The sequence below is a fragment of the Lampris incognitus genome, chromosome 4, assembly GCF_029633865.1.
Source record: "Lampris incognitus isolate fLamInc1 chromosome 4, fLamInc1.hap2, whole genome shotgun sequence".
NCBI lineage: Eukaryota > Metazoa > Chordata > Actinopteri > Lampriformes > Lampridae > Lampris > Lampris incognitus.
The window spans coordinates 58,684,739-58,696,882 of record NC_079214.1 but is presented as its reverse complement, the minus strand read 5'-3'; the positions used below and the strand labels follow the sequence as shown (position 1 = coordinate 58,696,882).

At 46.5% G+C, this 12,144-nt stretch overlaps 1 protein-coding gene across 1 annotated transcript in view; it reads right to left on the bottom strand.

Moving 5' to 3' along the window:
* Window positions 1-12,144, bottom strand: part of syt9a (synaptotagmin IXa) — a 67,242-nt gene that overhangs the window by 31,371 nt on the left and 23,727 nt on the right. The window contains exons 2-3 of the mRNA XM_056279386.1: window positions 7,679-8,174; window positions 6,925-7,480 (exon numbers count right to left, since the gene is read on the bottom strand). Coding sequence (XP_056135361.1) covers window positions 6,925-7,480; window positions 7,679-8,174 — 1,052 coding nt within the window. The remainder of the gene's footprint in view (window positions 1-6,924; window positions 7,481-7,678; window positions 8,175-12,144) is intronic.

Sequence of the window (12,144 nt, the reverse complement as noted above, 5' to 3'; positions counted from 1 at the left end):
AAAAATCACAAATGAAAACATAATTTCACAATCAATCATAATCCAACGCCTCAGTGATTTGCCCGGGAAGCCTTGTTCCTGCCCCTTGTCCTCCATACAAAGAATTCCGTCGGTTAATGGCAATAATTTAAAGGGTGATGCCATCTGCGTTCTTTTCTGGGTTGTTCAAATGGAAATGCCCACTCAGCGGTTAGCAGAGCAATGACACAGGTTAGCGCTGATGCCCTCCCCTCCCTTAATCCCAGTGTTTGGCAAATTACTTTCAAAATTTAATCTATTACATATCAGTAGTTACTTTCATTTGAAAATAATAAATTACTTTACAATATTGCTTTACTGATTACACTACTTTTGTGTTATGTTCACCAAAATAACTGCAGAAGTATGACTGGGCATTATAAAATGGAAGAGGGTAATGTTGTTTCATAGTAGGTAATCAAAGCACAGAAGCTCAAGTGCGTTGCAGTTGATTACAGTGTAGGCGATATTATATAGCGTAATGAAGCCGCAGACCTGAAACAGTTTATTTTTGCCCCTTATATTAGCAATAGTATGATGATATCTCATGATCAGCCACTTCTCTGGGGTCAGGTCGCAGTGGCAGCAAGCTAAGTGGGGCACTCCAGATGTCCCTCTCCCCAGCAACGCCCTCTAGCTCCTCCTGCGGGATCCCAAGGCCTTCTCAGGTCAGATTGGACATGTAGTCCCTCCAGCGAGTTCTGGGGCTACCCCAGGGTCTCCTCCCAGTTGGACGTGCCCGGAAAACCTCTAAAGGATGGTGCTCAGGAGGCAAGCTAATCAGCTGCCTGAACCACCTCAACTGGCTACTTTCGATGCAAAAGGGCAGCGGCTTTAATCCAAGCTCCCTCTGGATCTCCAAGCTCCTCACCCTATTTCTAAGGCTGAGCCCACACACTCTACAGAGGAAACTATTTCAGCGGTTTGTATCTGCGATCTCACCCTCTCAGTCACTACCCAAAACTCATGACCATAGGTGAGGGTTGGAATGAAGATTGACTGGTAAATTGAGAGCTTTGCCCTCTGGCTCTGCTCCCTCTTCACCACAATGGTCCGGTACAACGGCCGCATTACTGCTGATGCTGCACCAATCCGCCTGTCAATCTCCCGCTCCACCCTACCCTCACTCATGAACAAGACACCGAGATACTTGAACTCCTTCAATTGAGGCAACAATTCATCCCCAGCCCAGAGGGAGCAATCCACCATTTTCCGGTAGAGAACCATGGCCTCAGACTTGGGGGTGCTGACTCTCATCCCGGCCACTTCACACTCAACTACAAACTACCCCAGTGCACACCGGAGGTCACGTTCTGATGAAGCCAACAAAACCATATCATATGTGAAGAGCAGAGATGCAGTTCTGAGTTTCCCAAAATGGACACAGTCGTCACCTTGGCTGCACCTTGAGATCATGTCCATGAATATCACAAACAGAATTGGAGACGAGGGACAACCTTGGCGAAGTTCGACAACCACCGAAAACGTGTTTGACTTTGTGCTGGGAATGCAGACACAGCTCTCACTTTGGTTATACAAGGACTGGATAGCTTGTAGCAACTGCCCCGGTACCCCATACTCCCACAGTACCCCCCACAGAGTGCCCTGGGGTACATGGTTGTAAGCCTTCTCCAAGTCCACAAAACACATGTAGACTGGCTGGTCAAACCCCCATGCCTCCCTCAGCACTTCGCAAGGGTAAAGAGTTAGTCCGTTGTTCCACGGCCAGGACGGAATCCACATTGTTCCTCCTGGAGCCGAGGTTCGACAATCGGTCGGAGCCTCCTTTCTAGCACCCTAGAGTAGACTTTCCCAGGGAGGCTGAGCAATGTGATGCCCCGATAATTGGAGCACACTCTCTGGTCCCCTTTTTTAAATATGTGAACCACCATCCCAGTCTGCCACTCCACAGGTACTGTTCCTGACCTCCATGTGACATTGAAGAGGCGTGTCAGCCAAGACAGCTCAACAATGTCCAGAGCCTTCAGCATCTCAGGGCAAATCTCATCCACATCCGGCACCTTGCCACTGAGGAGCTTCTTAACTACCTCAGAAAGCTCTTCCAGGGATATGAGTGGGGCTTCCTCTGAGTCTTCAGACTCTACCTCCTCCACTGAGGACGTGTTAGCTGGGTTCAGGAGCTGCTCAAAGTGTTCTTTCCACCGCCCGACAACATCCCCAATCTGGGTCAACAGTTCCCCTCCCCGGCTGAACACAGCCTGAGTCAAGCCCTGTTTCCTCATGCTGAGTCTCCGGATTGGTTTGCCAGAACTTCCTTGAGGCCAACCGAAAGTTCTCCTCCATAGCCTCAACGAACTCCTCCCACACCTGAGTTTTTGCTTCCGCGACTGCCGAAGCCACAGCCCTTGTGGCCTCCCGGCACCTGTCTGCTGCTTCAGAAGACCCCTGGGCCAACCAAGCCCGAAAGGTCTCCTTCTTCAGCCTGACGGCTTCCCTCACCGCTGGTGTCCACCAGCAGGTTCTTTGGTTGCCATCTCGACAGGCACCGAGGACGTTATGACCACAGCTCCTACCTGCTGCATCTGCAATAGAGGCTTTGAACATGGCCCACTGAGACTCCATGTCCCCAGCCTCCCTCGGGATACACGAGAACTTCTTCCAGAGGTGGGAGTTGAAGACCTCATGGACAGAGGCCTTCGCCAGACATTCCCAGTTCACCCTCACTACACGTTTGGGTTTGCCAGGTCTGTCCAGCAACCTTTCCTGCCATCTGATCCAACTCACCACCAGGTGGTGATCAGTTGACAGCTCTGCTCCTCTCTTAACCTGAGTGTCCAAAACATACGGCCGCAGATCTGATGATACGACCACAAAGTCTATCATTGATCTTCGGCCTAAGGTGTTCTGGTACCAAGTACATCTATGAACTACCTTATGTTCGAACATGGTGTTTGTTATGGCCAATCCATGACTCACACAGAAGTCCAATAACAAGGCACCGCTCGGGTTCCGATCAGGGAGGCCGTTCCTCCCAGTCACACCCCTCCAGGTTTCTCCATAATTGCCCATGTGAGCGTTGAAGTCCCCCAGCAGAGCTATAGAACCACCTAGACGCTCCAAGAAAGTCGGATACTCCAAACTGCTATGTGGTGCATAAGCACACACAACAGTCAGAGCTTTCCCCCCAGCAACTCACAGTCGTATAGAGGTGACCCTCTCATTCCCCAGATAGAACGCCAACACAGCAGCGCTCAACCGGGGACTTGTGTGTATCCCCCCACCCGCCCAGTGCCTGTCACCTTGGCCAACTCCGAAAAAATAAAGAGTCCAGCCCCTCTCCAGGAATTTGGTACCAGAGCCCATGCTATATGTGGAGGTGAGCCCAATTATATCTAATTGGTACTGCTCCACCTCCCACACCAGCTCAGGCTCCATCCCTGCCAGAGAGGTGACATTCCACATCCCTTGGACTAATCTGCAATGCTGCATTGCACCCTACCCCAGTGCTCATCCCCGCGTGTGATCGATCCACAGGGTGGTGGCTCCATGTTGTTTTTTTCGGGCTGGGCTCACTGGTGAGTATCTGGTGGCCCCATCGGCCAAGGCCTAGCCACCAGACACTAGCCAGTGAGCTCCCATCCCAGGTCTGGCTCCAGGAGGGGGCCCTGGTTTCTCTTTTCCAGGCGAGCTGCTGTAGCTCTTCTGGTGTACTTTCTTATAACTTTCATGTATGCTTAAATATATTTTCTCTACTATAATGGGAGTAACTGTAACTTGACCCAATTTTCCCTCGGGGATCAATAAAGCATTTCAGATTCTGATCATACCGATAGTTTTTATCAGCCATCCATAACCTGGAGTAGTCATTGAGTTTGAATGGTAGTTCCCTAAAATGTCTTTTCAGGCAGTCATGCCGGGCTGCAGATAAATCTAGTTACACATCTTGGCCACGGAGAGAACACCGGCATCTACTGAAACTTAATATTTTGTATTGTATTGTATTTGTATTTTGTATTATGTATTGATATTTTGTCCTTTTTTGGTCTTCATATTTTTTTCACTAAATGCCTAGATATAAAAAAGTGAATAACAGGTTCTAAGTTCAGTTGTCTCATTTCCATAACGGGGTCAAATCATTTTTTTAAAGCACTTATTCCATCTCACTTAGAAAACCAACCCCAAGGCAACAGCTTTCCCATTCTGCCACAAATGGTTTATTTTTAACCATATATTATCCTCTCTCCCCATAAAAAACCATACTTTGCCCTGTTTTGGAAGAAAATGCAATACATATTGCCTCTGAAATGAATGATCTCTGCATAAGCCAGCAGGTATGATTTTGCATCCATCTGACACAGGTGTACCTGGAGCCAACTTTGATAGTCTTTAGTGTGAAAATAAACAATTAAAGTTTGTATCCAAAACAACTTTATTCAAACCAACACGTTACAACATGATATTCAATTTTCAAATAAATGTTTAGCATATTGCACATCATACTTTGACAAGACAAAGTCCAGATCAGTTGTAACAAGCTTCAGTGTAAAAGTGTACATTGTGAGCTGCATTTAAATTTAGCAGCATTATTACACAAGTGCTTGCATATGACATGGTCAAAGCTCAGCCATTGCTTCATCCACTTCAGCATGCCCTCTGTACTAATCATTGGGGGAAGGATACTTGGCTCTGATGCGATGTACGACACAGGCAGGCAAGACGATGTGGTTCCCTTTGCCAAGTTTTTCCCCTTGTAGCACCCAACTCAAAAAAAAAAAAAGATAACCAGCCAGACGATATTGTCTGCATAGAGCAAAAGACAGGAAAGAAGGTTGTTATTCATCAGGAAGCTGCAGTAAGCTGCAGAAGCTGCAAGTACTGATCATAACGTTAGCAGCTATTCCCAGAAAGTCAAATCAGTTAATCTGGACACAGTTTAGTGGAAGAAATGTTTCATCACTCATCTAAGTGACTTCATCAGTCTCACTGCAAGTATCCCCAACCTTATAAACAGCACCATTGCATAATGACTGAAACCAGTGATCTAACACAGGTTTCATGTGCAACTTTCCATGCATATTAAACTGATCGCCAGTCGTTATGCTACTGTGCTGGTTTTGGTCATTAACACAGTGGTCATTGTAATTGCAAGTTACCTAAGTAAAGATGACAAATGACATCAGAGTTATGATACACTGGCCAACTGTTTGGCCAGCATGATAGACCAATGTGTTTGCAACAGGAAATTTAGTGAGACATGGGAAAATATACAACAGAATTTATCTGGGTAACAAGAGGTTGCCATGCAATCGGTTCAAATATGTTGAGAAAACTGCTTGTCCAACGTTGTCATGTGTCAGCACACTAGCCAATAACTATTACTTTGTTAGCCAAAACATAGCGTACTCACTCAGTGGTCATCTACTGGCCCTACTGCTCTTGGTGGTCTTTTCCGGTTTGTCTTTGGAATCCTGAAGAATGTATCAAGCAAACCGCTGTCCATGTGAGGAATAAAACTTTCATGCACAGTAATGCACACGGGCTGTCTCGGAGTTGCCATCGGCGACAGCATCCAACAAAAACTACCTAGGCTGAAGTTAATTGCAGCAGAATGACTCAGTTTCTGTTGTCATTGGAGGGCAATTTGTGCAACGACACCACCAGCTGCTGTTTGCTCTTACAATTGAGGCTCTGGATGGTCCCTGCCAGCCATGTCTTCTTGCTCAACTAATGCAGCAGCAGCCCCAGACTCTCTCCGGTGCATTTCTTTGTTGTTATACTCTGGCTGGAATAAATACGGTTGAATGTTTGAGTCAGCCAAAACACTATAAAATGTATCCTCATCCACAAGATCCTCTGCATTCATATTTTCGGATTCTTCTTCGCTGTTGGACACATAGCTCATTTGCAATACTAGTGAGGAGAACAAGGAAGTTTTGTTTTTGTGTGGCATCTAGAGCACCCCCCCCCCGGAGGCGGAGACAAGAAATCCAAGCTGAACTTGCCCGTGGTTCTTTCTTGACACCAGCTACGTCTCTGACGCATCAAAAGATGACACTGTTACTGGCAGAAGAACAGATTTTGCATCTACATCCCAGAGACCCAGAGAAAATTGGCAACAACTGCAGATGTTAGTCACATTATATCCCAAATTTGGAGAGATAAGATTGAAAATCGGCAAAGTCGTCTTTTAATGGGCCTCCTCTCAATGACTTCCCATATCAAAGGGCCATGGAAGTGTTCTACGAGAAACCCTGAAGAGGAAAATGTTCCAGAAAATTCTGCAGGCGTTGTCACTAAACTATATTAAAAAAAACATGTAAAAAATTACGTCTGCATTTTTTCAGTTGTACTCCCCGGGTTCACATTGCCCCCAAAGCAAATCTCTTGTTCCACAAGAAACACTGTACATCCAAGGCTTAGCGTTTTCGGTTTTTTACCGATTTTCACCGAAAAATACCCAGATTTTTAAACTGATTTTCACTCGGATTTTATGTTTCCATGGATCCAAAAGTTGTTCCTTATCGTGTGAGGTTATGTGACAGTGTCCTCTTGTGGCGAAATTCGGCATGCTGGATGGCTTTGAAAAATAAAAACCGAAAACGCTGAGCTTTGTGTACATCATACAGCTGTATGTAGCATTGATAGTCACATTTTCTTATACCATGCAGCCTATCAGCACACCCAAAAGTAGGTTATTATATTTACAGATTGTCCACCAGTGACTTCATCAAAGGACACAAATTTGGTGGCATGTCACAGAGACACACAGAAGACTGCTCGGTAGTATGGCTGTTAATGAAATGTTATCCCCATGACATATATGTGGAGAAAATGAAATATATGTGGGAAATCACAATTGTTTCCCTTTGATCATTTTTAGTTGAACTAAGAATTCCTCAGTAAACATGAGATATTTACAATCAGCCAAGGGAAGTGTCGACTCACCGAAGAGACGTACTGGATGTCTCGGCAGAGTTTTGTCTCTCGCGGGAAGTCCACCAGATCCAGGAAGTTGTCCACCACCACCTGGCCAATGATGTCATGACGTGAAAAACGGTCAAAGTCGTAGATGCTGAAGTGCAATTTACGTGTTGGCAGCTCAGAGTAGGCCACAGGAAACAGGAAGACCTCATCGAACACAGGATTCAACGTTTTACGGTGCACCTTGGTCTGGTGCTTGGTCTTGCGATCAGGCAACAGGTAAATCTTGACATAAGGGTCGGAAGTACCAGAGAAGTCCTTGGCTGGAAGATCCTCAGCTTTGTGGATCTTGACTATTAGCTGTTCCTGGTCACAATCAAATCTGAGTATGAAGTGCAAACGTCCACAGGTTCCGTTTCTTCGACCCCCTTCATCGCCCTCCAGTGAGCGCTGTTTGTAGAGCTCAGGTTTGAGGCGGCCGAGGCCAAGCCCCATTCCTGTAAGAGAGTCCTGCCTCTGAAACTGTGCCATGTTGAAATCTGGATTGGACAGGTTCATGTGTCTGCGGATGGAACCATGTCTGTAAAGAAGACAAACAGAAAATATAATAAGAGTAACCGCTAGGCTATATATCATCAATATTCTTGGTAAGATACAGACATTTACAAACACATACAGAATAATTAAGAGGTGGGAGTTGGTCGCAGAACCTGTAAAAGAAGATCAAAATGGCCGACTGGAAATTTAACAAATAGTAAGAAGATTCTTGCATACTGACCCAATTTCAGACATCGAACGGCCAGACGGTGGGGGTGCAGTGGTCTGTCTTTGCATACGAGGGTTAGTGTGAATCCCATTCTCCTGGCTTTTTGTCTGAGCATCTAGAGAAATGTCTGGAGACGTGTGACTTATCTTCATGGCGGCCTCAGGCGTGGCCAGGACCACGGGCGGTGGGGATACAGGTGTTACTGGAGCCTCCACGGACATCACTGACGCTACAGGAGTGGGCTCTCTGGCAATGGAGCATTGTAAGGACTCACGGCGGCTGTGAATAGGGGGGTCCACAGCTGTGTAAACAGGCTGCCGAGGTTGAGGTTGGGAGGGCAGGGGACTTGTGGTTGGGTTGAGGTGGCCGTGGGGCTCCTTGGTGCTGGGAGAGGGCCCCCGTTCCCTCCATGGTATCCAGCAAAGCTTCCAGGAGACAAAGAGGGAGACTCCAAAGAGAGCCAAGCCACAGGCAGTTACCACCAGCGACAGCAGGCTCACTGATACATCTGGTGAGATGAGAAGAGGCAATAGACAGGAAAACAGGCAAAAAGAAATGTTAGTGACACTGTAACCAGTTCTGCAAACCTTTCGTCTTTAGTAGCCTCACAGTCGAGACCACTCAATGCGAGACCAAATCCAGCGCAAGTCATTGGGGGGCAAGTCCATATGAAGTCAGTGATGGAAGCTTATCAATGTAAATACATAAGTCCAATTAACACCATGACTGTAACTGTAGTAGTCTACCATTGGAGTAAAAGTATACATTTTTACTGCACTCTAATAGTTATTTTTATTATTTTCCAAAAATGTTCCCCTCTGCTGATCAAAGAATCTTTTAGATTCCAATTTTACGACGTTTCGGAGACATCAATAATAGTGAGAAAAGAAACAAATTAGTAAAACCTTTTTTCATCTACTCAGAGAAAGTTTGATATTCTTTTAAAAAATGTAGTTATTTGGCCTTGTACTCAACCAAAATCATCAGGAGTCGGCTCTGTCCAAGACCGAGTCAAGTCCAAGTCATTATGCTATGAAGTCCAAGATTTTCAAAATGCAGACACGAGATTAAACTCGAAACCGAGGACATTCTCGAGTACAACAACCCAAGTCAACAGCAGCGGACAAAGTGTCATGTACTCCGTGGTCTGAAGTTTCTGCCGCAATGCTCAATGTAAGAGTTAACTCAGAAAACCTGAGGACAACATGACAGGAAAGTGGATTCAGGTTGAAGGTGTATTCGCCCATGTCCACCTTCTGTCTAGCTTCTGTATAAAAGCTTTTAAGGAATTGGCTAAAATAGATCACACAAACAAGGACTACATGAAAAACTAAATGTCTTTGCGTTTTTTTTTTAGTTTTTTTTATGAAGACTTCCTCCTTTTACCTTCTTTATACTTTCTAAAACACTTGAAACCCTTGAATATATAAATATGTTACATGCATTGACTTATGTCCTCTTAAGTCTTACATTTGCCCTGAGATTGTGCTGTGTGCAATGCTTTCTATGATGTTAATGACTGAAGCAAAGAATATGCGAAAAGGTGCAACATATGGGGCATCCGGGTGTCATGGTGGTCTATTCCACTGCCTACCAACATGGGGATCGGCAGTTTGAATACCCATGTTACATCTAGCAAGGTCAGGAGTCCCTACAGACACAATTGGCCGTATCTGTGGGTGGGAAGCTGATGTGGGTGCGTGTCCTGGTCACTGCACTAGTGCCTCCTCTGGTCAGTCAGGGCGCCTGTTCAGGGGGGAGGGGGAACTGGGGGGAATAGCGTGATCCTCCCGCGTGCTATGTCCCCCTGGTGAAACTCCCCACTTGTCAGGGGAAAAGAAGCGGCTGGCGACTCCACATGTATCGGAGGGGGCATGTTGTAGTTTGCAGCCCTCTCCGGATCAGCAGAGGGGGGTGGAGCAGCGACCGGGACAGCTCAGAAGAGTAAGAGTAGGGTAATTGGCTGGGTACAATTGGGGGGGATATATACAGTGCATCCGGAAAGTATTCACACCCCTTCACTTTCCCCACATTTTGTTATGTTACAGCCTTATTCCAAAATGGATTAAATTCCTTTTTTTTCTCATCAATCTACACACAATACCCCATAATGACAAAGCGAAAAAGGTTTTGTGGAAATTTTTGCAAATTTATTAAAAAATAAAAACCTGAAATATTGCGTGTACATAAGTATTCACACCCTTTACTCAGTACTTGGTTGAGGCACCCTTGGCAGCGATTACAGCCTCAAGTCTTCTTGGTTATGAAGCTACAAGCTTGGCACACCTATATTTGGGGTATTTCTCCCTTTCTTCTCTGCAGATCCTCTCGAGCTCTGTAAGGTTAGATGGGGAGCGTCGCTGCACAGCTATTTTCAGGTCTTTCGAGAGATGTTCAATGGGGTTCAAGTCTGGGCTCTGGCTGGGCCACTCAAGGACATTCATAGACTTGTCCCGGAGCCACTCCTTCGTTGTCTTTGCTGTGTGCTTAGGGTCGTTGTCGTGTTGAAAAGTAAACCTTCGCCCCAGTCTGAGGTCCTGAGCGCTCTGGAGCAGGTTTTCATCAAGGATCTCTCTGTACTTTGCTCCATTCATCTTTCCCTCGATACTGACTAGTCTCCTAGTCCCTGCCGCTGAAGAACATCCCCACATCATGATGCTGCCACCACCATGCTTCACTGTAGGGATGGTATTAGCAAGGTGATGAGAGGTGCCTGGTTTCCTGCAGACGTGACGTTTGGCATTCAGGCCAAAGAGTTCAATCTTGGTTTCATTAGACCAGAGAATCTTGTTTCTCATGGTCTGAGAGTCCTTTAGGTGCTTTCTGGCAAACTCCAAGTGTCATGTGCCTTTTACTGAGCAGAGGCTTCCGTCTGGCCACTCTACCATAAAGGCCTGATTGGTGGAGTGCTGCAGAGATGGTTGTCCTTCTGGAAGGTTCTCCCATCTCCACAGAGGAACGCTGGAGCTCTGTCAGAGTGACCGTCGGGTTCTTGGTCACCTCCCTGACCAAGGCCCTTCTCCCCCCTATTGCTCAGTTTGGCTGGGCGGCCAGCTCTAGGAAGAGTCCTGGTGGATCCAAACTTCTTCCATTTATGAATGACGGAGACCACTGTGCTCTTCGGGACCTTCAAAGCTGTAGACATTTTTTTGTACCCTTCCCCAGATCTGTGCCTCTTTACAATCCTGTTTCGGAGGTCCACAGACAATTCCGTTGACTTCATGGTTTGGTTTCTGCTCTGACATGCACTGTCAACAGTGGAACCTTATATAGACAGGTGTATGCCTTTCCAAATCATGCCCAATCCATTGAATTTACTACGGGTGGACTCCAATCAAGATGTAGAAACATCTCAAGGATGATCAGTGGAAACAGGATGAACCTGAGCTCAATTTTGAGTGTCATAGCAAAGGGTGTGAATACTCATGTACATGCAATATTTCAGTTTTTTATTTTGTAATAAATTTGCAAAAATTTCCACAAAACCTTTTTTGCTTTGTCATTATGGGGTATTGTGTGTAGATTGATGAGGGAAAAAAAAGGAATTTAATCCATTTTGGAATAAGGCTGTAACATAACAAAATGTGGGGAAAGTGAAGGGGTGTGAATACTTTCCGGATACACTGTATATATGTATATCCATTCGTCCGTCCATCCATCCGTTATCAGAACCGCTTATCCTGCTGTCAGGGTTGCGGGGATGCTGGAGCCTATCCCAGCAGTCATTGGGCGCCAGGTGGGGAGACACTCTGGACAGGCCGCCAGGCCATCACACAGGGCCAACATACACACACACACACACACACACACACACACACACACACACACACACACACACACACACACACACACACACACACACACACCTAGGGGCAATTTAGTACGGCCGATTCAGCTGACCTACATATCTTTGGACTGTGGGAGGGAACTGGAGCACCCAGAGGAAGCCCACTCAGACACGGGGAGAACCTGCAAACTCCACACACAGGGTAAGACCCGGGACGACCCCAAAAGGTTAGACTACTTGCCTCACAGCAAGAAGGTTCTGGGTTCGAGCCCTGGGGTAGTCCTACCTTTGTGGGTCGTCCGGGGTCGTCCTCGGTGTGGAGTTTGCATGTTCTCCCCGTGTCTGCGTGGGTTTTCTCTGGGGGCTCCGGTTTCCTCCCACAGTCCAAAGACATGTAGGTCAGGTTAATCGGCTGTGCTAAATTGCCCCTAGGTATGAATGTGTGTGTGTGTGTGTGTGTGTGTGCGTGTGTGTGTGTGTGTGTGTGTGTGTGTGTGTGTGTGTGTGTGTCGGCCCTGTGTGATGGCCTGTCCAGGGTGTCTCCCCGCCTGCCACCCAATTACTGCTGGGATAGGCTGCAGCATCTCCGCAACCCTGACAGCAGGATAAGCGGTTCGGATAATGGATGGATGTATGGACACACACACACACACACACACACACACATATATATATATATATATGTGTATAT